Raw genomic sequence first — 25,612 nt, 5'->3', positions numbered from 1 at the left:
TGCTGGCGCGCGCTACGAGCCGGCGCCTTTATGACGCCATCAGCCCGCGCGCGCCGTTTCTTGCGCAGTCGCGGCCCGGGAGGCTCGGCTGCTGAGGCGCGCTCGGCGGCTGGCCGCGCGGCCGGGGATGTTCCAGCGGGCGCGATGGCCCCTGCCATGCAGCCGGCCGAGATCCAGTTTGCTCAGCGGCTGGCGTCCAACGAGAAGGGCATCCGGGACCGGGCGGTGAAGAAGCTGCGCCAGTACATCAGCGTGAAGACGCAGAGGGAGACAGGTGGGCGCCGGCGGCGGTCAACCGCGCCACATGGCGGGCTGGGGCTGGGGCCGCGGCGGAGCCCACTCGGGCGGGCCGGGGAGGGAAGGCGGCTTCCACTCGTCGTGCGGTGACTCGTGACACCAGCGTGTGCTCTGTGTGTCCGCGCTGACGGAACCGCTTCCTTCTGTGCCTGGTGCCATTTTACAGTCGAGGAAGCTGGCGCCGAGGGCTTCAGTAATTTGTGAACGTCCCAGTAAGCGGGGGGCTGAGAACAGACCCGGGTTTGTCGGATTCCCGAGGCTGCACCTGGAATCCCTGCACGCATCCTGAGTCGCTCCGGTGTCCTCGTCACTGATTCCCGCCTGCCTTCAGCGTGCGGGAGAGAGAACTTCTGGTAGTAAGGCTGCGGGCGGCGGGCACAGGCGAATGACCTGGAGTTTGTAAAGGTAGGGACGGAAATGAAGGCCAGGGAATGGCAACAGTGAAGGAGGGAGCTCCTCTACACAGGCTGCTCCGGGAAGGCCTCCCTGGGGGGGATGTTCAACTGAGCTCCAAGCGGAGGAGAGAGGAAGCGGGCCACGCAGAAGCTGGAAAGTGTTAGGAGATAAAATTGGAAATGTAGGCAGTGGCCAGTTAGTTCGCACAGGGCTTTGTAGTTTGGATTTTGCCGTTGGAGGATTTCACTTACCTGTTGCAGAATATTTTCTGTAAACCCTTAAGTGAGCGCATAAGGTATGAACTACGGAGCGTAAAAGAGGTTTTATGTTGCACTAAGTGAGTTAAGGTTTGATTTAGTTACTGCTGATACTGGTATATTTGGAATCTGCTTAAAAGAATAGATAGTATCTCCCCCCATTACTGACATTCTCAGTTTGTTTTGTTTTGAAGAGAAACCACAAAAAAAGAAAATACACTTTTATGGGAAATCTGATAGAAAGAGGAATGAAGACCAAAATTGCTAACTTAAGTTCTGTTGGGAATCGCCCCGAGAGATTTCATTTACTGTCATGGTTCCGGGTATCTCGTATGTACTGATGGCTCCTAAACCTAAATTGCTAGTCCAGCCCTTCCCTCCTTTCAGCTCAGATGTGCCCTGCTAGCCCAGCATCTCCACCTGCACCTCACGTTCAAACGCCAAAAGATGACTCATTTTCTTCCCCCCAACCTGTTCTCTGGTGCTGCTGCTCTTCTGCCGCTTGTGCTGTCTTTGGGTTGCCAGTTTCCACCGTCCACTCAGACCCCAGCCAGACACATGGGATTGTTCTGGGTTCCTCTCTCTAAGTCATGCTCTACCCCAGTCCACATCCAATGGCCCTGGATCCCACTTCCTTCACCTCCTCAAATACTCTGCTCTGACCATAGGCCCTCTTTATCTCACCTGGACTTCTGCACCTGCTTACTCCCTTCCAGATCTGCATCCTCCTTGAATCTGTCCTGCACAAACCATCTGAGGGTCATCGTCCTAAAACAACTCTGATCATGTCACCTCCTTCCTTGAAATTCAGTGTCTGCAGGTCATGAGCTGTCCTCAGCCTAAGCCCCCACATGCCTGTTTCATGCTCCGTTGACAGAACCATTGGTGGTTCCTGGTGTATAGCACACTATTTCTCACCTCTCTACCTTTGCTTCTCCTGTTCACTCTGCAAAGAATCCCACCCCTTCTTCACTCCCAGCACTCAATTCAGCATCACTTCCTCCAAAAAGCCTTCCCTAGCATCTAACCTCCACTGCGGTAGGATTCGAAAACATCTAGTATGTCTCTATTGTGGCGCCAAGCTACGTTGCTTAGCTGGAAGTGGGCGTACATCCAGCCATACAAGAAGTACATCTTGGTGGGGTATAAGAACATGAGACCAGACGCAATACATGTGCGTCTGAGATGGACAGACAGAGCCTGTGCTCACGCCCCTTTGGTGAGCAGGCCCAGAATCTGCAGGTGCTCCTGGGCCTGTCTGGTTAGCACCCATCACACCCAGAGTTACCTGTCTTACACCTCTTGTTCATCACAATGTCATGTATGGAGTAGAGTGGGCTTTCAAAAAATAACTGCAGAGTGATTGTCACAGACAGTGATAATGGGACAAGAAAAACAAAAGTCTCTGCCGCAGCTGTGCTATGCCCTATCAAGATAGAAACATAAGTTGGGAAATAACTTGGCCTGACATTTGACTCTCATTGACAGCCTCAAATTTCTTTGTATCTTATCTTGGGCACAGAAAAGGAAATATGAGATTTTACTGAAACACATAGCTTTCCATCAGCAACATACATACGTAGCTTTGTGATTTTAAAAACAAATTGGAAATCTTGGAACTGCTTAAAGTACCAGAATATTGCTCCTGTGCTTTCGCTGTTCATGGAGAGTACTCGCAGTCATACCATAATCACTGCCCGTGGTTTAGCTCATGAGGGCTCATTGTCCCTATTTCTTCATGCATTCACGTGGTCAGCAAACATGGAGCACCATCTGTGTGCTATCATTATTATGTATACTACTCTTGGCACTGGGAATACAGCAATGAACAAAATGGATAATCCATGCCTGTCTTATCAGTTCTGCAATGTTAGTTAAACATTTAATATATACTAAAATTGGGGTGCATCTTAAAATCAGCCTGTGACAGTTTCATTTGTATCATTGCTCTCTTTTTAGTGGCATATAAACTAACAGTACATCTTATGGTTGATGAGATCTTAGATTCAGTGCAGGTGATTGGAGAAGTAAGTGTTTTTTCACAGTGAAGGGGCTTAGAGCTCTCCCTACCCAAGAGTTATAATAAGTAGGAGTTATAGATATTTTTACAGTGGAGTAGGTTAGAGTAGAACACTTCACCCCAATCTCAGATGGCTTCTGTGCTCATTTTATGGTGAGAGTAGCTGTTGGATTTGCTCATTTCAAAACTTACTGGTATTTAATATGTCCTCATGTCTCACTTTCATGTTCACTCCATTCGTTTCGAAATAACTAAAGCTGCGCTGTATTGTCAGAAACTTAGTTGTATTAAGTTTAAAAATTTTAGCCCTAAGAAGAAAAGATAGATCAAGAAAGAACAGTGGGCTGGGCGTAGTGGCTCACGCCTGTAATCCTAGCACTTCGGGAGGCCGAGGCGGGAGGATCGTTTGAGCTCAGGAGTTCGAGACCAGCCTGAACAAGAGCGAGACCCAGTCTCTACTAAAAATAGAAAGAATTTAGCTGGACAACTAAAAATATAGAGAAAAATTTAACCGGGCGTGGTGGCGCATGCCTGTAGTCCCAGCTACTCGGGAGGCTGAGGCAGTAGGATTGCTTGGGCCCACGAATTTGAGGTTGCTGTGAGCTAGGCTGACGCCACGCACTCTAGCCTGGGCAACAGAGCGAGACTTTGTCTCAAAAAAAAAAAAAAAAGAAAAGAAAGAAACAACAGTGGAACGAAACTGCTTCGGATATGTACTTCACCTTTAAGAGTTCTGAAAGTAGCTCAGTAATGAGCACGTCTGTCTTTCACTTTGAATGCTTCAAAAATTGGCACCTTGTTTTTACCAACTAAATTCCTAGGTGAAAACAAGTGATTTATTTATTTATACACACACACACATATGTATGTTTATAAAAAGGAAAAAACTTTGGTTAGCAGTGGGAAGGAAAGTAAGACAATTACTACAGTAATGTATAGCAGTTGGATAGTGCTTTACTGTTACAGTGCTTCTCATACATGTTCTTGATTTTGACCCTAACCATAAACCTTATGTATGTTATAGTTAAGGGAACTGAGGCCCAAAGGTTGGCTAACAGTTTTCTGATACTATACACTTGTCAGTAGCAAGCTGGGGCCTAGCCAAGAATTTGTTTCAACTCTTTTTGTTGCCTCCTAGAGACGAGACAATTAATATATTTTGTTGTCCAGCTCCCTTTCCTGCCCATTGTCCATAATCCATTGGCCCTCTTTGTTCTAATGTGCCGTTATCCATTATAGAATCCTGTGAAGCACATCACTGCACCTTTGTGGTACCTTTGCCTATAATATGAGTCGTCCAGAGATACTTGGTATGTCACATTATCCCCTACTTTTTTTTTTTTTTTTTTTTTTTGAGACAGGGTCTCACTTTGTCACCCTGGCTAGAGTGCAGTGGCATCATCATAACTCACTGCAACCTCAAACTCCTGGGCTCAAGTGATCCTCCTGCCTCAGCCTCTTGAGTAGCTGGGACTATAGGCGCATGCCACCATGCCCAGCTAATTTTTCTATTTTTTGCAGAGACAGGGTGTCGCTCTTGCTCGGGCTGGATTATCCCTTACTTAACTGACTGGAGGACCATCTGGAGGTAAATGTACACCATCCTGTTTTCAAGTGAGAAAGGCCAGAATGCAGAATGTGATGCCATTTAGGTCACATATGCACAACTGTGATTTTTTGCACTACCTGTATCTGTTTTGTAAATGCACGGGAAAGATCGTTTAAAAAATGCACATCAGACAGGTAGCAGTGGTCCCTTTGGGGAGGGGACTGGGACTCAGGAGGCAGTGAGCAAGGCTAACTTGTGACTGTATAACTTTGGTGGTAGTATATAGGTTCCTTGCAATAAAAATATGTTTTTATTAGTTAGGACTCTTTTCCAGTTGCAACTTGACAAGATCCACGCCACACTAGTGTGGAGGAGGGGAATGGAGCAGAGCTTCGTGCAGTAGCTCGACTGCTGGCTCCAGAACTCAGTCTTCCTCCACTGTAGACTCAGCTGCCCCGAGAGTGTCTCCATTCTCATGTAGGCTCCCCTTGTGTGGTGAGGTGGCTGGGACAAACTGTGTTCCGTTCAAGTCCAGTAGGAGAAAGCTAGAGAATTCCTAAAGCCTAAGCCTCGCGGCAAGTGGCTTTTCCATTCTTGAACCCCTCCTCGTGGCCAAGGGAATTCTTGCTGATTTGGTCAAAGCGCAGCTTGCTGCCACCTCCCCTCACGTGGGGTGAGCCCACCCAGACCACGGCTTCCCTCCATGCCCTGCTTGAAGGCGGAGAGCCTGGGAGGGGCTGACAGCCTAGCTACTTGGCAAGAACAGGGAATGCCCGGTACCTGACCTCAGTAATCTGTATTCTTTCAATCCTCTTTTTGCTTTTAAGTCGATTAATGTTCATGCCTTTCCAGTTACATTATTATGAAGAGTGTTTTTAAAACCGAAAAGAAAAGAGAAAACAGCATGGTGTGTCTTTGGTAATCTCATGTACTCTTTTGCTTCTTTTTGTTGAGGAATATTTCAAACATATACGAAGCGTACTCATGGCTCTGCTTCAGCATTGGCCGACACCTGGCCAGTCGGCCTGATCTGCCCACTTCCTCCTTCCCACTGCGTTGTTGTGAGCTGAATCCCAGACATCTCGTTTCATTTCCAGATACCTCTCAGCATGTATCTCTGAAAGATACAGGTTCTTTTTTTTTTTTTTTAAATAACTTAAAGAGGTTTATTCCGAGCCAAATTTGAGGACCATGGCCTGGAGCCACACCCTAGAAACCTTAAGCAGCTCGACTCCAGGATTCTTTTTTTTTTTTTTTTTTTTTTTTAACATAGCCACAGTGTGATTATTATACCTTTAAAAAAAAAATCCTTCATAGGACAAAATATCCAACCTGTTTAGTTTTTCTCAACGTCTCATAAATGTCTTTTATGACAATTCAGAATCCAAATAAGACCCACTTTTTGAATATGGTTATATGTCTGCTAAGACTGTCTTAAACTCCAACAGTTCTTGTCCATTCTCTCCATGCAGTTTGTCAGGATGTGGGCATTTGTCCTGCTTTGGGCACACTTGGGGTTTTGCTGACCGCATCCCATTGTTTCATTTAACGTGTTCCTCTGTCCCCGGTATTTCCTGTAAACTAGTACTGATAGTTAGATTTGACACAATTTAGAGGTTTTTTCAGTTTTGTTTTTGTAAGAATACTCAACAGGTTGGTGCTGTGTTCTTCCTGTTGTCTCAGCTCGGCATCTAATGAATGATTGTCTGTGCAAGCTAAGGATCGATCAGTGTGGTTTTGGGTGTGGTTGGTCTGACCCATCCATCCGTTTTAAAGTTTCTCCATATCTTTTCATCTAATGTTTTAGCAGCCGTTGATGATCCTTCCCAGATCCTCTAATACAGCAGTCCCCAACCTTTTTGGCAGCAGGAACTCGTTTCATGGAAGACAGTGTTTCCACAGGCAGGTTACAGGGAGCTCAGGCAGTGATGTGAGCGATAGGGAGTAGCTGTAACTACAGACAAAGCTTTGCTCACTTGCCTGCTGCTCACCTCCTATTGTGGGGCCCCCCAGTTCCTAAGTTTCATGGAAGACAATTTTTCCACAGATGGCCCTGGGCAGTGGGGAGGTGGGGGTGGAGGGTGGAGCTCAGACGATGATGTGAGTCCGGGTTCCTAACAGGCCACGGACTGGTACCAGGCCACAGCCCGGAGGTTGGGGACCACAGCTCTAATACACTAGGGATATATGCAGTCATTAAACACGATTGAAGCTATGCGGAGGTCACTGTGACAAAAAAAGCTACCATGATCATGACTGCAGCTGGCTGGGCTCTGGGAGAGCTTATCACTCAGGGTGTGCTTACATCATCAACAAGAAGAGCCCCAGGTGTGACTGGTTTGTAACAAGGGGGTTGGGAGACCAACTGGTACATCTTCTGTCCAAATCTTAAGGGAAATGTACTTTAATAAACTAATTTTACTATAGTTTCTGGTATCTTGGTTTTTAAACGGGAAACTGTAACAAGAGAATCAAAATGTACTTTTGTAAAATTGCTGATATGAGAAAAGTCTTTAGTTACTTGGAAAGCATACCTGTAAAATAGGGTAATCTCACTCTAAATACACTAAATAAACTCCTGTCCGTCAAAAGGGGTCCTTTGTGGCTTTTTAATCATCATTTGGAGTATCAAGATCACATTGATTCCAAATATTGTTTGCATTCCTACTTTACTGCTCCAAAAGATTTCTCCTGATACCTCCTTGTAAAATATGAATAAAGACCATTTGTAAACATGCATTAAGACTTGAGGGTTCTGTTTTCTAATTTCGTGATCCATAGGTTTGGAAACTCCAAGAGTATACACTTACCTTATCATTTTGTGATTCCTTATGTCACTCAACAAGTATTTCATGACACCTGCAGAATACAAAAGACAAGGCTGAGCAAGGCTGGTGGCTTCTTCCTGGCTGGTCGAGGCAGAGGCAGAGCCCTCATGCAGCTAGACTCAGAACAAGGCCAGCCCAGGTGATCTTCGTACTGCAGGCAACAATTTGCTCAGTAAATGGCAGCCAAGACAGGGAGGGAGGTTGGGACACAGCCACTTTTGACCTCATAGCAGGAACCTTAAAAGGGTCATTTTTGCAGCAATATTCACTATCTATGTCAGTTTCCGGGGGGCTTTCTTAGTCCTTTGACTTTTAGATACACTATCCGGAGCTCCCTGTGTCCTCAACCTGCCTGACTTTCTGTTCTTCTGGAGTGGGTCTGCCAGTCCCTGGGGGCTTCATGCGATTCGGGCAAATTCTGCATCTCTTATAGGGTTTGCAGTTTTATTTCCCAAGACCAGTGAAAACATTGGTGTGCAGGAGAGATGCTAGTTTGAAGTAAGGAGGGTGTTTGAGGGGAACTGACTATACATGGCCACTTCATTCATTCATTTTTGTTGTGATGACATGTTTCCTCACGTTGCTCAGAGGATGGGGCCCCGCGCCCACAGCCACCCTGCCCTGGAGCTGATAAAACTACATGTGCAGTAGGAATTTGTAACCATAAGGAAAAATGTGCTTCAGTTTTCTAAAAAGGCATCTGCAGATGGAAGGGAATTAAAATGTATGTGGTATTATTTTCACCACTTCTGAGGCAGTTCTAAACTCTAAGAAAGGAAATATGTAGACTCTAAAATAAGATTTTTGTGCTGTTTTGCCCTCCAGGAGGTTTCAGTCAAGAAGAACTTCTAAAAATATGGAAAGGGCTCTTCTATTGCATGTGGGTGCAGGACGAACCCCTTCTGCAGGTAATGTACAGTTCTCTTTGTCATATTTCTGGATTTTTGGAACAAATGGATAAAAGAGACCTGATCGCTTAATATACCTAAAGAAATTGAAAATCAGTGCCTCTGGGGGTTGTTTTTTCTCCTTTTGTCCATACAGAAAGGACTGCAATATCAAAGCATTGTTAATTATCTTTTCAAATAAAAGGAAGGATTTGCGTAAATTATAGGTTTATTATTTCTATCACAATTTTTTAGGGTTCCATGGTAGGTTTTACATTACATACTTTAAAGTTCGTGTTTCATCTTCTATTAAGTGAATTATCTGTGGTCAGAAGTGCCAGGACAGGAGTGCCAGTCCGAGACCCTGTGAGACCCGGGACACAGCAGCTGCCTCGCTGGGCTTCCCGCTCTCTGCGGGGCAGGCAGAAGCCTAAGCCTCTAACACTTACAGCTCGGTGCGAACTGCACAGCTCGCTAGAACACGCGTGTGACTCTGTCTCTGTCTGCTGAACGTGCTGAGCACCACCACCAAAACTAGGACTAAAATAGAGATTCTCACTTTTCAAAAGCTTTGTCCTGATGTATGAGAGCAGGCCTGATGTGCTGGAGTCAGTTGAGGGGCCACATGTGCAGACCGCTAGCGCGAGGGGGTCTCTGTGGGCAGATATCACTTTCTGGGCATTGGTGTGCAGTCTTGCCACTTCTCCCACACCATGTAATAACTTGCTTTGACTTATTACTTTTTCTCTACTGAATATATTTTGAGTAAGATTCCAGGGCAAAATATTGTTAGATTACATTCAAAAGTAACAGCCAACAGCTGTAGTGGAAGAAAACTGATGAACAGGAACCTCATTTTCAAAATGAGGAAAACTGAGGCCAGGTGAAGTGTGAGTGAGACCCATGAGGATCATTCTTTCCTCCTGGACCTCATGGGCAGAATGCTCTGCTGACTCTCAGTGGCAGGCTTCTCCCTAGGCCAGACCACAGGATTCTCCCGTGAACGAGCCTGTCGCGCAGCAGGGCTTGCTGTTCCGAGGAGTGACGGCCTGGAAGGGCGGCTTGCCTTTGCATTCCACCCTGTCTCTGACCAACCAGGTAGAGGGGACTTCCTGATACCGTCGAGTGAGGATCCCCGGTGTCTGACCGTCGCTGTCAACCCTGCTGTCCTTTTTGTTTCACATGATTTCGGGGATTTTGGGAGAATCCCAATTGAAGTTACAATTTTAAAGGCAGGAATTGACAGATAATTTATTTCCTCTGTAGTTTATTTGAACAGGTAACTAGAGATGCTTTTTTTTAACATGCAGCTAAAACAGTTCTCAGAGACATCAAGTTAGCATAACAGTCCATTAAAATCGGGAATTTTACATTTGATGAAGTTCAGATATTCAAATACACACTTGTTAGTGGAAATGACATTGAGAACAAGACGCACAGACTTGCCCCTGGGCAGAGATGGGAGGCGGCTACAGGCCATGATGCTGTCATCGCAGTGTTACCACATAATAATCCCAATGTTTCTCCCCAACCCCACCTTTGCAGGAGGAGCTAGCGAACACTATTTCCCAACTCATCCATGTTGTTAACAACTCAGAGGCTCGTAAGTCCTGATATTTTCATGACTTTCAACACTTCTTTGTTCATCACATTTGCTTACTTGCCTAGGAAATCTAGTCAATACTGTTTCTTCTCCTTCCTTTAGAGTTTAAGTTTTCCAAAGTACTAGTTTAGTGTAAACCTAGTACTAATACTGTGTAGACATCAGGCGACTAGCTGTTTCTGATTCTCAGAGCTATGATAAATGTTGACTTGGTAAGAGGACGAAGGAGGTGTCTTGTGGACAATCATATTTGACACCTCAAACATTTCAAAAAAATGTTTCTAGAAATAACAGTCCTCCAAAATCTCCACATTCTGAGTCACTTGGACACTTTCAGAGACAGCTGTCCAGATGCCAGTGTTCACAGTCACCTCTGGGTGCCGGCTTTACCCTGCTCCAGGTTGGGGCTGTCACTGGTAGTAAACTATCGAGTCAGTCCTCTTTGCCAAAAAGAAAGACAAAGGGAGAGATCAAGGTATTTCTGAGTCAGGATTGCTTACAGAGGAAGAAAAAGACAGCACAATTAGTTTATTCTGCCTGGGACTTCTCAGAACAAAACCGTCCTCATGACTTTAATACCCCCCAATGGTTCTCTAACTCATAATGAACAAAATTCTACTTATGATGTATAGATTTGCACATATCAAGGAATTGTGCAAAAAAGAAGTAAAGCCAAAAGGAATCAACAGAAATTATTTTTTAATGAAAAGTGCTTGTTTGATGGCTCAGAACTGAAAAGCAGAATGTTTTGTACTTGTAGCTCGCTCAGGTGACACCTAACATCAGACTAAAAGCTGAATTTCTACGTGGATCGTATAAGTGTTCGTCGGGATTAGTGGTTCGGGTTGTTGTGGGGTATGGGCGTGGTGGAAGTGTCCATAGAAGGGGACCAGGAATCTCAATTGTAAGAGAAACATGGCCTTGCAGCGGAGAAGGAAAAAGGCTCCAAAGAGCATTCTAATTAAACAATAAGATATTAACAGCCTTCCTGTTTTATAAAAATATGTTTCCATTTAAATGTAAAAGAAATTATTGAGTATATTTGATTATTGGCCAAATTTTCAGGTTGCCCAAGAATTCTTGAGAGAAGTAGATAATAAATAATATGAATTTGTTTCTCTTCGTTATTTCCTTGCTTTGTGGTAAGATGTTAACGTGGAAACCAAGCATTCAGAGCCTTTTGTTCACTGCAGAGCACCTGTTCATTCAGACCTTTTGGCAAACCATGAATCGGGAGTGGAAGGGAATAGACAGGCTGCGCCTGGACAAGTTCTATATGGTAAGATCCACAGCTGTCATCCACGTTTACTTCAAAAACTCACGTGAAGAAAGAACGTCCTTTGTCTTACAAACAGCGAAAAGGTTCATTCGTGAAGCAGAATGAGCTCCAGGGTTAGTGTGAAGGAGGAGACGTGGTCTTGTCATTTGACTTGAGTCCTGGAAGGTGTCTCTGCTCTGGCTTTTCCAGCTGTTGGGGATGAGTTGAGGATCGTTAGTGAATATGTTTTTTGATCTAGAAGTTAAATGCGGTTATTATGGTTATTTTTTCACTTAGGGATCCAGGCTACACTAGTTTTGTTGGTCTCCTCGTTCCACTGAGCTGATTAACATTTCTTACTTTCCTTTTTGTAACAAAAACTGTCTATCTGTAGCTGATCCGGCTGGTCCTGAGGCAGTCCTTTGAAGTTCTGAAGCGAGATGGCTGGGAAGAAAGGTTGGTCCACTACTTGAGTTAGCATTTCGTGGCCTTAAAGCTTTTACGGTACTAGGGTATTTCTCAAGCTTTTCAGTTAATCCACAAACATGAATGCCCGATCTATGCCTCCCACTCCGTATGGTACCATGAGAAGCAAAATATGAGAACTTAAAATCCAGTAGAGGAGCATAAATAGTTAAGCACATGTGATAGCACTTTATACTGATTTAAGTGCTTATTTCCTTCTGAAACTTGTTTTAGCCTCGCATTGATAGTTGTGCAGTGTAGGCACTCGGCTGAATATTTTCGTTTTCTCTTGGCACGCTGTCTTTAAAAGAACCATGTGTGTTTTTTCTTTAGCCGAATCAAGCTTTTCCTAGATGTCCTGATGAAGGAGATCCTGTGTCCCGAGAGTCAGTCTCCTAATGGAGTGAGGTTCCACTTCATCGATATTTATCTGGACGAGCTCTCCAAAGTGGGAGGGAAGGAGGTGAGCAGCAGCGTGCTCGCAGGGGGCGGAGGCGGTGCTGTAGGTGCCACGCTGAGTTACCGGTGACAGTAGCAGCATAAGTTTGTTCAGCCCATCTGGGACGTGTCCTAAGTAACTAATGGGATGTGTAAACAAGCTCTGTGCACTAAGGATGTTCGTGGCAGTCTTACTTATAAAATAATCGAAAGCAACCTTGTAGAGTCCAATAAAGAATTCAGCAATATGGAGAAATGCTCGGGATATATTGGTTTGTTTGTTTGTTTGTTTTCTTTGAGACAGAGTCTCACTCTGTTGCCTGGGCTAGAGTGCCGTGGCGTCAGCCTAGCTCACAGCAACCTCAAACTCCTGGGCTCAAGCAATCCTCCTGCCTCAGCCTCCCAGGTAGCTGGGACTACAGGCATGCGCCACCATGCCCGGCTAATTTTTTCCATATATATTTATTTTTAGTTGTCCAGCTAATTTCTTTCTATTTTTAGTAGAGACGGGGTCTTGCTCTTGCTCAGGCTGGTCTTGAACTCCTGACCTTGAGCGATCCACCGCGTCAGCCTCCCAGAGTGCTAGGATTACAGGTGGGGGCCACCGCGCCTGGCCTGATATTTTTTTTTCAAGCAGTAGAAAAAGGCAGTAGACAAAGCTATACAAACTGTATGACTTTTTTTTTAAAGTATATACTCGTACATAAATAGACAAAAGACTAGAAAGGAAATGTACATTTTTAGTATGCAAACAATTATCTGAATTTGGGAATTTGAACAAATTTACTTTTTTCTTTCACAAGTGTTCTGTAGGGAACGTGTATTTTTTAATTAAAAGACAAGATAAATGCTATATTCAGAACAATAATTCCTTTGTCTCACACTTTCCAACGGTCTCCATGTAGAACTTCTGTTAGAAGAGGGGTGTGTACATGTTCCCTGTGCTGGACATGTGGAATGACGATGGTTGGATTGGGAGGTTTCTCCTGCGGCTGCGCTAAGATACCAAGTGGCTGGAGCACACCCTTGACCTTGAGCCTGGCTCCAGGCTTCTGTGGCACTCCCCGTGGGCACTTCTGGGCTGTGTGAGACAAGCCTTGCTTGTCTGACTCAACTTATGTGAAAAATGCAAATGATTCCTTTTTCAAGGACATGTCAGAAAGAGAAAAGGCTCTTTTGTTTCTCATTTTTTTCCCATTTTATTTCTAAATTACAGCTTTTAGCAGATCAGAATCTCAAGTTTATTGACCCATTCTGTAAAATCGCCGCCAAGACTAAGGAGTAAGTGATTTACCTGGGTGTTCTCGCTGCTTCTTGGTGGTTGGGGGTTGTTCTCTGTTCTGAAACACAGTGCAGACTCCCACAGTGATTGTCCAGAGCTGAGAACAGCTGAAGTTTTTATTCCCATTAACAAGACATTTGAAACTCCAAACAGTGATTTGGCTCTTCCAGCTTTGGGGCTTCCCCGGTCACCCCAGGAATGCCCACACACACCCAAGGTTCTGTCTGCTGCCCTCCGTCAGGTGGCGCATGGCAGTTCCTTGCAGCTGCAGTTGACCACACAGAAGCGTTGTCAGGGACACAGATGCCCACTGGCGGGCTGAGGGTCCCCGGGCCCTGGGCAGACCACAGTGACAAATGCAGGGCTTCCCTCCGTACCCCTCCAACAAGGCCAGAGCGACTGTTCTAACCATGTGCTGTCCACTGTGCTTCTGCCCTCAGCCAGACCCTGGTGCAGACTATAGCTAGGGGCGTTTTTGAAGCCATTGTAGACCAGTCTCCTTTTATACCTGAAGAGACAGTGCAGGAACAGAAGACAAAAGTGGGTGACAGTCACCTCCCTGAGGAAGAGGCCCCTGAAAATGAGATGATGTGGAGAAAAGCAGCCTGTAAGAAGAAGACAGGTGAGAGGCTATGCTCGAGTGGCCTGCCTGGTTCACTCCTGGTCACACGCACTCTGTGATACGTGTCCTGGTGTCTCGCCCAACACACCTGGAGTTGGTTCGTGGAAGACGGCACTGTCTCCACCCCTTCCGAGAAAGGAAGCAGTGGGTGTTCAAGCGCCTGTGCCCGGCTGGAGTCTGGGGACACCCGAGACCTGTCACGTGTGGCTAAGGCACATTTCTGTACCTCCTGGGACCTCGGGACTTCCCTCCAGGGTTTTACCATTGTCACTGCTGTTGCTCTGGGGTTTGTTAGTTGCTTTGTTGTTCTGTGGGATGTCTTTGAACATGCTGGTGTGGCCTTCCTGGAGGGGACCTGCCATATGGTTCCACGGGGGACATGCGCTTGTGTCTGCCTGTCTCAGCCCGCAGCTCCCTTCAGAGTTCTTTTCCTGTGGGTGTTTAGTGCCCACGGTGGACCAATGTTCTGACTCCTGTTTTGTATCCGTGGGCTTCTGTGTAGTGTGTGTGCGTTGGAAGGTGCAGGCCCAGCCAAACTCCCACAGCAGTTTCTGGCATCTCTGTGCAGAGTGAGATAAACGGCTGGGTCAGAGTTTGCCCGTGCTTTTGAAGTGTTTATAGCTATTAGGAAACAAAGTTTTCAAAAACTAATAACCAAAGGAAATATAATTCTTTTTAAAAGCAGAACACAAAACTATGTAACAGGAGCCTATTTGTTTTTAAACATTTATATGTGCCTTCAAAAATCTGGAAGGATAGACAGGAATGTTAATAGCTGTAGGTGGCAGAATTATGGGTGATTTTTGTTTTCTTTCTACTTTTCTCTATTTTCTAATTTTTCTACAGTTACCGTATATTATGTTTAATCAGGGAAAAAAAAAAAAAAGCAAGTCTTTAAGAAAAAAGTAATACTCTAATTTTAAATTCAGTGTATATCAGTGGTCCCCAACCTTTTTGGCACCAGGGACCAGTTTTGTGGAAGACAGTTTTTCCACAGCTGGAGAGTGGGGATGGTTTCAGGATGATTCAAGTGCATCACATTTATTGTGCAGTCAGGCCTCTCTGCTAACGATAATCTGTATTTGCAGCCGCTCCCCAGCGCTAGCATCACCGCCTCAGCTCCACCTCAGACCATCAGGCGTTAGATTCTCATAAGGAGCATGAAACCCAGATCCCGCGCATGCACAGTTTACAGTAGGGTTCACGCTCCTATGAGAATCTAATGCTGCGGATCTGACAGCAGGCGGAACTCAGGCGGTGATGCCAGCGATGGGGAGCGGCTGCAAATACAGATGAAGCTTCGCTCACTCACCTGCTGCTCACCTTCTGCTGTGCGGCTGCGTTCCTAACAGGCCACAGACTGATACCGGTGCCGCAGCCCAGGGGTTGGGGACCACAGGTGTAGGTGACAGAGTTAACGGATGACCTTGAGCAAATTTTGTGTAGGTGTAGGAGTAGTCTCGGGGTCCCTCTGCTCCCCACATTTCTGTCTACACTAGACATGGGGTGGTCGAGGTGGCTCAGCCTGTAATCCCGCCACCTTGGGATGCCGGGGCAGGAGGATCACTTGAGGCCAGGGGTTGAGACCAGCCTGGGCAACAGAGTAAGACCCTGTCTCCAAAAAAATTGAAAATTTAAAAATAAACTAGACACAGTCTCAGCCAGGCATGGTGGCACGTGCCTGTAATCCCCGCTACTCAGGAGGCTGAGACAGGAGGGTCACTTGAGCCCAGGAGTTCAAGTCCAGCCTGGACAACATAGTGAGACCCTGTCTGTTAAAAAGAAAAAAAAAACCAGCTATAGACACCATTTAGCTGTCTCCCGTGTGCGGTTGCAAACATTCTCTCCCAGGTGCACTGTCAGATGCTTGTTGAACACTTAAACACCTGCAAGGTGCTGGACCTGCCTCGTCTCCCACAGGCCACACCCTGATACCACACCACTGACAAGTACGTAGCTTTCCAGAAATGGCACATGTTTGAAAAACCTTTGAGTTCTTATTAGTCATTTTTATCTTCTCCTTCATAGGCTTTAAGACTCTTTGAATTTTTTTTTTTTCTTTTTTTAGAAATAGGGTCTCGCTCTGTTGCCCAGGCAGACGTGCAGTGGCACAGTCCTAGCTCACTGCAGCCTCAAACTCCTGGGCTCAAGGGATCCTTCCGCCTCGGCCTCCCAAAGTGCTAGGACTACAGGCGTGAGCCACCATGCCTGGCTGAATTACTTTTTAAATGCTAACAGTTACATTAATATTAACTTGTATTTCCTGAGGCAGCCTCCTGAAAAGTGAGTGTACTACTATGCTAGATATTTTACTGTAGTCCTGACTGACCTAAAAATAGGGATGTACTCCTGGATCCATCCTCCTCCTCCTGACAGTCCAGAGCAGTGTGGTGCCTGGCTCCACCTGCCTGAGTCTCTAAACCCCAGAGCTTCCCGTTCCCCTGGGCCGCGGTCGTGAAGGCAGCAGACGAGTCTCTGGTTTTGCCTATGATGTCATTATGAATAGAAAAAGCAAAATGTGTGTTTTATCCCAGACTTATCCTCATTCCCGGAGACTGAACAAGGAAAACATCTCTGGGAAATTATAAATGTATTTTCAGGGTTTTTCTTAAAGAAATTTTCTTTTTTACTAAGAGATATCTCATTAGACAGTGGCTTCTTTGGAAGTGGTTATTGCTTTGTATTTGATGTGTCAAGAATTTGTCTTTGGGTGTTTTCATAGCACTGGGCAAGAATCACTCCAGAAAAGACGGACTTGGTGATGAGAGAGGAAGAGATGACTGCAGAGCCTTAGAGGACACTGGGCCCCTTCTCCAGGTGGGTGGCAGTCGTTGCTTTTTATAGAATATAGATTTGCTGTGGGTGGCCTAGCCAGAGAATTAGGGTCACAACTAAGCTGTATGGCCTGAGGGCCAAAGTCTTTTCTAATCCCTTCAGTCACTAATGTCACCTTCCTTAGAATGAGCTCATTGGAGACAAAGAAATTTAGATGTGATAGAATTTTGAAAGATCATAGTCCTCATTTAGAATTGCCAGGATCTGTTGTGTTCCATACCACAGTGCCAGCTCCAGTGACACTTTGCAAATAAAAAGTTTACTATTTTACCAAGTACAGACTGAAAAATCTAGATTAACCAAAAATGAAGCACGCCCAGGTAAATTTTGTTATGTGTATTCTAGAATTTTAAGAAGAAAAACAAAAAAGGAAGAATTACTTACCCAGCTTCTCCCAAGAATAACTAGAAAATGAATATTTCAGAGTTGGTGCTTATACTTCTGGTTGCCAAGTCTTAGTATATGCTTGTTTAGACTCTTCTATTGCCAGATGCTTCCAAAATCCCATCCCAGTGGTTTTCTCTCACTAGTAGGTGTGAATTTCCAAGTCAGGCAGTGTGGTTTTGCTGCAGACTTACTTTGGTTTCTCTCTGTACGTAGTTTGACTATAAGGCTGTTGCTGATCGACTCCTGGAAATTACCAACAGGAAAAACATCCCTCCTTTCAACAGGAAGCGTCTCTCCAAGCTAATCAAAAAGTCAGTGACTGGGTGGGAGGGTTCCTTTGATTATCATTCATGTCCAAGTCCAGCCCCTTCATTTATCTCACTGTGGAGGGCTGGCTGTCTACATGCTTGCCTTTTTGTTTGTTTGTTTGTTCTTTGATGTGTTTATTCATAGCAGTGCAGTAAACTCATATACACTGCAGGGTTCAGTGAAAACAGCTGCCCCACCCCAAGTTCCATTCTTCAGATGCAGCCATGCTTGTCTCTTAGCTGCTTTACAGTGATGTGAAGAGAAGTCTATTAATGTCTAACATTAACAGATTGAGAAGCCGTGATGTCAGTCTGCTGTTTGGGTGTCGCCTTTTGGTGTGCTGTTGAGATAGACAGGGCTGGGTTATTTGTCTCTCGCCCTCACCTCCCTGCGCGGTTGTGCCAGAAGTGCTAGTTGACGCACAGTCAGTGCCGGTGTGGTCGTGACCGTAATGACGTGCTGATGTGCGGTTTGCTGTGGAGCCTATGGCACATGGTGGCTGATGGCAGATAACCCCTGTCTGGGTGTACTGCACGTGAGCCAGGCACTGCTCCGAGCACTTCACGTCCATCAACTTGTTTCATGTTAAGAAAACCCCTAGAAGGTAGTTTCCTTAATCCCCTCTTTGACAGCTGGGGTAGCAGGGTGTGGGGAGGGCAGCAGGCTGAGGTCACTGCTGTCAGGTATTGGGGCAGGACTTGCCCCCCGAGTGTTCTGCTCCTGCACCTCCCTGCATGCCACCCCACACTTAACACTTCTCTGTCCTGATCCACCAAAACTGTGCAAAGCCGAACACTGCTTGGCCTTTTCCCACTGGAGATTTGCATATAAGCTGAGATCTAAACTATTTCAGCCTTTGGAAACAAGTAAGGAAAATTTAACTTCCTAGTTTTGTTTGGGTGTCCGGGACAGATCCTTGAGCCTACCATGTCCTTGGTGACACTGATGGTCGTTGAGGGCTGTCTCTCCTTGAGTTTTTGCTTTGAAATCTCACCACCTTTCCTTAACAGAATTTCCTCTCTAGCCTCCCCTCCTGGAGGAAAAAGAAAGTAAATTATTAAGTGAACATTAAATTAAATATTTAAATATCATTTGTGTGTGTGTATATATATCTATCTACAGAAGACAGAAAGAAGGGGTTTTTTAAATGAACTTTTGTTGTTTTCTTTTTCAGATTCCAAGATCTCTCTGAAGGTGAGGAAAGTTGGGGGATTACAATTCACGATGTTCTTACATGAATATGGACCCCACTCAGGGCATTAATGCCAAATATTGAAAGGCAGGATTGCAGGACCTCTGTCTCATAAGAAAGACTAACCTTACCTGCATGCACCCGGGCGTGAGCCCTCCTGTCGCCTGCCCACTGTCCCACCCTGAGCTCCCCTGCAAATGCCAGAGTAAAGGGGAGATTGCCCTATTACATGTGGGCGGTGCGGTGTTTTGTTTTGGATTTTATTGTTCTTTTAACTAGATAAATTTTTACTGATCTGGGAAGGTTCTAATTTGATCCTTTATGAAGAAAAACAGTTGATCTCTCAGGGTCCCTTTCGTTTGCTGTTGTGGACAGTTGCCCCCAGAGAAAGTCTGCTGTAAGCTTGTTCACACCTGAGCGGGTCAGTGGGCTCCCTCCCGTGCGCCCTGTGCCTCGAGGCACTTGGAGTCGGGAAACAGCTCAGAGCCATGCGGACCGTGGAGACCGCCTTCGCCAAGCCCCCCAGGTGGAGCAGAGAGGGCGTCTCCCCCGGTGTGTACCCCTCGCCTTGGTGGGAACTCCACAGAGCTTTTTTAAGTCTGTAATTCCCATGTCAGCAGCTTTCGAGTTTGGGCTGGAGAAGTAGTGAGGAATGGTGGTGAGGAGGCAGAAGTCAGGGCTTAAAGTCTTGCCTGGTTGAGGCGGGAGGCCCAGCTCTTAGGCCACTGGGGCAGATTCTCAAAGGTCTCTGGAAGCTGACATGGTGTCCCTTTGGCGTCTAGCAGGCAGTATATCTCAACTTAATTTTGCTGAGGACATTTCTGCTGATGAAGAGGACCAAACCCTCAGTCAAGGAAGGCAAAAGAAAAAAGGAAGTAGACTTGTAGAAAAGGCCGACTTGGAAAAGGAGAAAGGTAAGCTGCAAATCTTAAATCAGAGCGGGCTGGAGAGGAGGCGCAACAAAGCCTTGGGTGGCAGCACGCATGCAAGTCTAAGGGCTTGCGCTCACGTCCTCATAAATTAGCAGAGCAAAAAGCTTTGGTTTTTCATGGCTGAAAAGTAAATATTTTTGTCTGAGTGTTTTGTTATTTCCTGTGGAAGCACCATTCCAGCCCCACTCAACTAGAAGCTTCCGCATACTCTCAAGAGCATCTTCGGGGGAAGGGGGCGAGCTGCTGAGTGTGCTTTGGAGCAGTGGCTTGATAACTGCTCTGGACCTGTGGTTTCTGCCTTTTCGCCTTAAGATTAATAGAGATCCGATGATCTGGGTCCCAGTTGCATAGAACTGGGCAGGAAGTTTCCAGTCAGCTGGGAATGGGGAAGAGGGGGCCAGGTGACAAGACCAGTGGGTGCACTAAGTGCACGGGGGACAAAAGCTTTTCTGTGGGAAAGGTCCATCTGCCAATCGCACTGGCTCAGAATTGCCAGCAAGACTGTCCCACCTTGGCATCGGGTGCTTGTTTATTGGCTTTGTGTCTTTGCAGGGAACGTAGTCTTTGCTGCAGAGAAAGAGGGCAGTGAAGGCAGTATTCAAAAGAGAAAAAGGAAAAAGAAAAGGAAGAACCACCCCCAGCCTGAAAACTCAGGCCCAGGCGATGAAGTCCCGTCCCTAGAACAGAATGGCGGCTCGTCCAGCACTGGGGAGGAGAGCGGCTCAGAGCACGCCCCCTCCGTCCCCATGCACAACAGAAGGAAACGGCCGCGGAAGAAGAGCCTAAGGGCCCACAGGGAGACCTTGGCAGTGTCACCTCTGGAGGACATGTCCCAGAGCAGCCTGAGCAGCGGACATCCACAGGCACCTGCCTCCAGAGGTTCCCCAACAGATGGAGTCCAAGTTCTGAAAAGGAAGCGGAAACTCGGAGCTCCCCCAGTCAGTGGTAGTGGCCTGGCCACGCTGGCCTGGCCCCCGGTGCAGAAGGAAGGCCCAGCAGAGGCGGGGAGCAGCCAAGCCAGCCTGCCCCAGTGTGGGAGGCTGCAGAAAAAAAAGGCAGAGCCCAGCAGCTGCAAGCTCTATGACCTGTCCAGTCAGAAAACAGCAATCTTGAAAAAGAGGAAGAAAATGAAAGAGATGTCGAACTTGGTAGAACACAATGGAGTGTTGGAATCCACAGTCAGGCCAAGCCAAGCTCTGGTAAGGCGGGATGGGCCCACAGGCGGGTTGCCGAGACTCTGGAACAGACGTGTTTGGGGGGCTTCACTGCCTCCTGTGGGGGTGGGGGTGGGGGCAGCAGTCAGACCTCTGGCCTGGGCAGAGTTAGACTAGATTGTGGTTTATAACAACCTTCACTAACAGGTAAATGACAGCTGGTCTCAGTGGCCAAGTTCAAGTCCTCCAAAACCCTCACTCCCCTTGGCCACACACTCAGAGGTCAGGGAAGGCTCAGCATCGAGCTGGGACAGTTACCCCTGGACCAGGCCTTCTGCCCCAGCCAGGCAGGCAGGCAGACGAGCTCCGCCAAGCGCGGTCTTGTTTCTGCATCGATGTCCAGCCAGTCCGGGTTTGTCTTGTCCAGCCCAGAATTGTCTTGTCTCACTTACCTTCTCCATGAAAAGACTTTCTGTCTGCTTGGGGCTCTAGAGCCAGATACAGACGAGGACCCGGGCTCTCGGCCTGCTGTTGACATGTCTGGACACACGGTGTACTGCCACAGCAGGGCTGGCACACGTGGTTCTGTGACACCGAGCCACGCCTGCTGGTGTGTGCACTGTCGGGCACAGAGCTGGGTGGTGGTGACAGACCTTACGGCCCACTCTGGCCCTTTACGGAAACAGCGTGCTGACCCGTGTTCAGAACTCGCATTCACACATGCTGCTCTGCCGCGGTTAGGACATCGGGGCCTTTGTTTAAGAGGACTCGTGTGCCCTTGGTGAGGTGCTGGCCTGAGGCCTTTCTGACAGTATCGCTAAGTGGGTAAGTGGGTTAGATGAGTAAGTTGATGGTCAGTAAAAAGTCTGAGCTGGCAAAGCAGCACGAAGCTGGACCGCAGGAGGTCGATTTCTGGTCTTGGGTCTTCCCCGGCCAGCAGGGCGCTGCCGTCCCCGTTCACTCAGTGCTCTCTCTTCCCTAAGGAGATCAGTGACGCTGCCTTTCTTCACGTCCTCTCAGACCCCTGGCAGCCTGGTTTAGAGAGGATTGGGATAGTTGCTAATCAGTCCCAGGGTCAGGAGAGGTTTCCCTCCCGAGGGAGGCGCCGTCTACCTGACATCTCTCCCGGCACAGGGGAGGAGCAGAAGAGAAGGCCCCTGGGGCCGTCCTTCCCTCGGGCAGCCATCTAGAGCCTGCCGACACCAGCAGGTCGGCTGCTCTGGGCTTCTGGGACACCTGAGACCCCAGAGCTAGAGCCAGGTCTTTGCTGTGGGTGGTTGTAGCTGCAGCACGTCCCGTGAGTGTCCTGCACCTGCCTGTAAGGGGCTGTAGAACCCAATTGGATGTCACTCACCCTCCGTGTGCAAGGTTGTCAGCCAACAGTGATGTCTCTAATCACAAACGAGAAAGTAAATTATTTAACAGATGAGCTTTGAAAAGCACAAATGCTCAGAACACTGGCATAAGTTTGAAGATGAAGGCATGGTGGCGTGGTAGAGAAGTGGCCGTTTGTGTGTCGCTCTGCTAAGCGGTGGGGCCCTTTGCAACCCAGTGCAGGAAGCCGCGGGCTGTGGGGGCCTGAGCTGGTGAGCCGGGGCTGCCTCCTGTGGCTCTGCTGCCGCACTGTCCTGTTTTACTTCCTGTGTGCGCGGGCTGGCGCCGGAGGCTCTGGCGTGCAACAGCTTCTTGCCCCTTGCTCCCGCAGGGAGGCAGCGACACTGTCAGCCCCTTGAAGAAGAAGCAGCTGAGGACAGAGAACGACTTTGTGAAGTTTGACACCCCCTTCCTACCAAAGCCCCTGTTCTTCAGAAAAGCCAAGAGCAACACTGCCACCTGCTCTCCAGGTCCTGCCGTCCAGGTACATGCCCTGCCCAGAGTGGCGCAGCCCATCCCCACCGCAAGGGCACAGAGATGTGGGTGCCGGGCCTGGTGCCTGCCGTGGCCTCCCTGAGCCCAGAGCACTCACAGCCGCCGTCGGCCTCGGAGCCTGTCCACAGGGCAGGGGCTGTACGGGAGCCCAGGTTGGCTCTGCAAGCAAGTTCTCAGCCCTGGTGACAGCGTAGTGTTTCTGGGTGGCATGGGACCCTCCCCGAGGGATCACAGTCAGGGTGCTTTGATCTGCGGTTGATGACTCACATTCCACCCATGAAACGTTTCTGGTGTTAAAGCAAAGTGGTTGTAAGGTAGAAAAAAGGGATTCACACAAATAATGGGGTTCTAGGAAGGAATTTGAGGAAGTGTTTCATGATGCAAAATGGATCAGCTTTTGGAAATTTTTCAAACAGCAAAGGACGTAGTTAATTTTGATGAACTCTTGGAATATCTAGATAATTTGGAGTCCTTTGCATAAAACGTTGGAGAGTTTAAATTCGTTACCCATGGAAGTTAGAATCCATCGTTGGTATAATCAATTTCATGTAATGTTCAAGTTAAAACTTCGAAACTGGAGGACAAAATGAATGAAGAGCTGTTAACATTCTTACAGTTTTTCAGTGGTGAACTTTTTCCTATTTAGAAGGTTTCAGACATCCTTATTTCGTTCGCTCTCTTCACTGTGGCCAGTGACGAGGTGGCACCTGCAGCGTGGCACTAGGAGCACTGCCACCTCGTGAGCTGGGGAAACAAACGTGGAACCAGATCACTGTCCCTTTTGGCCCTTTGATGTGTGTCCTGGTCAGTAAGCATTCAGTGTTCCCTCCTGGGCACGTTCTTTAGCAAACTCTCTGAAGGAGACTAAGCGGTTCCTTTTATGTTACTCCTTCTGGTTTTTTCTGTAGCTAAACAAGACACCATCCAGCTCCAAGAAAGTCACCTTTGGGTTGAACAGAAACATGACTGCAGGTGAGTGAGGATCTGCTTTTAGAAGCCTTTCCCCTGGAGCGCAGGCTTGGCCTCTTGCGACAGCAAGTGTTCCCATGGGAGGCAGAGGACTGGGGGGTCCTGGGGCCGTGAGGTCGAGGACTTCTCTCCCTGCCAATTTCTGAGTCAAAGTGAGCACCTGACAGTACGTCCCTCGTCCTCGCAGAGCTGTGAGTGGGTGGTGGTGGTGGGCCAAAGAGATTTCCTGGGACCCCTTGAGAGGTTACCTGGCCAGATGTGATCTGAAAAGCCATTTTCCCGACTGCCTTCTTAAAGCCATCGCACAGAGGCCACTGGAGGTCCTGAGGTCCCTTAGCTGTGGCTGCCTCTTTACTAGAGTTCAGAACCACCTGCTTTGCGGGAGGAGGGGGAAGAGGAGGGACAGCCCTGTCTTGCTAGTTTTCATATTGGTACTATCCATTTATTTTTTCAAAAGAATCCAAAGTTTTGAAAAAAACAAGTTTAAGGCCTGACTCTTCTTGGGGACCACAGTAATGGAGCATGTGTGTTTAGAGAGGAGGAGCTCTGGGAGGATCTGGGCCGCTCACCTCAGCCAACGCGGCCTTGTCCTTAGCACTGGGGAAAGCGGGAGGGATGAATCCTCCCTGGCAGGGACTCCTAGGGGCTCTGCATGCTGCCGATCAGCCCCGGACACAGCTGCCTGGGTCCTCATGTCCGTGAGCACCCCACCCCACCTGGCCTGCTGGGGCTCCCCGCGGTCTGCAGGGGGTGGGGCACGCCCTCTGGAAGAGCCAGGGCATGCCTGGGAAGCCCCACAGTCACTGGGGTCTTGGGATGGCACCGCCCTGCCCGAAGCCAGAGAGGGAGGGTCAAGCCCCGAAGCAGGACACTCCTACATGGCTAGAAGGGACAGAGGTCACACCCAGTTAACAGGGCGCTTTACTTTCATTTGGGACAGAATTCAAGAAGACAGACAAGAGTCTCTTGGTCAGCCCCACAGGCCTCTCCCGAGTGGCCTTCAACCCCGAGCAGAAGCCCCTGCACGGAGTGCTGAAGACCCCCCCCAGCTCACCTGCCAGCACCCCCCTGGTGACCAAGAAGCCGCTGACTGCCACTCCAAAGAGGAGGCCGACTGCTGTGGATTTCTTCTGAGGACCGCAGCAGAGTCTCTTTTTAAAGACTGCTTTTGTACAGAATATTCTATAAATTATAACTTTAAGAACGTAGGGCCTTTTTATCATTTTATAAGTTCCTGTAACTGGTGTAAACGAGGTTCTGAAGGTGAGCTGCTGGTTGCTCATCCCTTCCACTGGGAGCCACGGGTTCTCCGTGGAATCTCACGCTACAGACATCGTGCTTAAGCTCTCTGGGATTCCACATTTTGGGGTAACTTCAGTGATTCCCATTAGTGTAGGAACTGAGACCTTGTATGAAGCTGAGGAGAGCCCCCTGATCTATAACTTTCAATAAATTGATTAGCACAATTAAAGCGTGGAATTACACTTCGTAGTCAGCTGTCAGTTCATGAAGAACTTTGGGACTCACAACCGTGTTTGCTGTGCTGGGTTGGTTTTCTGGTTATTTCTAGTCTAACAGTCTTTTCTCTTTTCAAAGTGTGTAGGGCTTCACCCCGTGTCCTGTGGGTATTTGGCAGTTTACCGATAGGGATGATTCTTGGAACAGAATCAGCAATACCATAGTTTTTCTACGTGTACTCAGCTGGGAGCGGACAGGTGGGGGAGAAGAGGCTCTTGCCCTGGGGGCTTCTCTCTTCCACCCTCACCTCGTTCCTTCCCTGTTCTCCTACCTCTTCAGCAAGCCCAAAGTGTCTTCTGGGGGCCGGCGCCCCGCTTGGCTCTCACCCGGGACCCAGCCCTGCACTGAGCCCCTCCGCTGCGGTCTGCAGTGTTCTCCCATGGAGCACACTCGCTCTTCCAGGTCCTTGGGCTCCAGTTTCTCTTTACATGTCCGTGTCTGGGCCAAGCAGCGAAGTGATTGACGTCCCCAAAGCGGCTTTTCCATCCTGGGTTAGACTCCTTTCCTCAGAGGCGCATCCGCGGTGTCTGAAACCTGAGCCTTGC

At 47.8% G+C, this 25,612-nt stretch overlaps 1 protein-coding gene across 2 annotated transcripts; it reads left to right on the top strand.

Annotated features, from left to right (window-relative positions):
• Positions 1 to 44: 44 nt before the first annotated feature.
• Positions 45 to 25,007, top strand: RRP1B (ribosomal RNA processing 1B). 2 transcript variants are annotated; one of them, XM_012664134.1, is made up of 16 exons: positions 45 to 274; positions 8,173 to 8,255; positions 9,780 to 9,837; positions 11,031 to 11,116; positions 11,490 to 11,551; positions 11,894 to 12,023; positions 13,215 to 13,279; positions 13,721 to 13,902; positions 16,625 to 16,719; positions 17,338 to 17,435; positions 18,608 to 18,627; positions 19,411 to 19,539; positions 20,110 to 20,756; positions 22,417 to 22,569; positions 23,489 to 23,552; positions 24,490 to 25,007. In XM_012664134.1, exons 1-16 carry the CDS (start codon positions 145 to 147, stop codon positions 24,681 to 24,683), a joined length of 2,196 nt encoding a protein of 731 aa, XP_012519588.1. In that variant the 5' UTR covers positions 45 to 144; the 3' UTR covers positions 24,684 to 25,007. The 2 variants fall into 2 exon arrangements, with proteins under 2 accessions (XP_012519588.1, XP_012519587.1); XM_012664133.1 differs by having other exon boundaries at positions 19,408 to 19,539.
• Positions 25,008 to 25,612: the final 605 nt, after the last annotated feature.

Source organism: Propithecus coquereli, unplaced genomic scaffold, assembly GCF_000956105.1.
Source record: "Propithecus coquereli isolate 6110/MARCELLA unplaced genomic scaffold, Pcoq_1.0 Scaffold860, whole genome shotgun sequence".
Lineage (NCBI taxonomy): Eukaryota > Metazoa > Chordata > Mammalia > Primates > Indriidae > Propithecus > Propithecus coquereli.
This window is presented reverse-complemented; position numbering and strand designations above follow the sequence as displayed.

Excerpts from the sequence above, each read along its gene's own strand:
- RRP1B (XM_012664133.1), top strand. The coding sequence starts at position 145 with ATGGCCCCTGCCATGCAGCCGGCCGAGATCCAGTTTGCTCAGCGGCTG. Across the intron at positions 20,757-22,416 it reads TCAGGCCAAGCCAAGCTCTG|GGAGGCAGCGACACTGTCAG; the intron begins GTAAGGCGGGAT and ends TTGCTCCCGCAG. Across the intron at positions 22,570-23,488 it reads CTCCAGGTCCTGCCGTCCAG|CTAAACAAGACACCATCCAG; the intron begins GTACATGCCCTG and ends TTTTTTCTGTAG.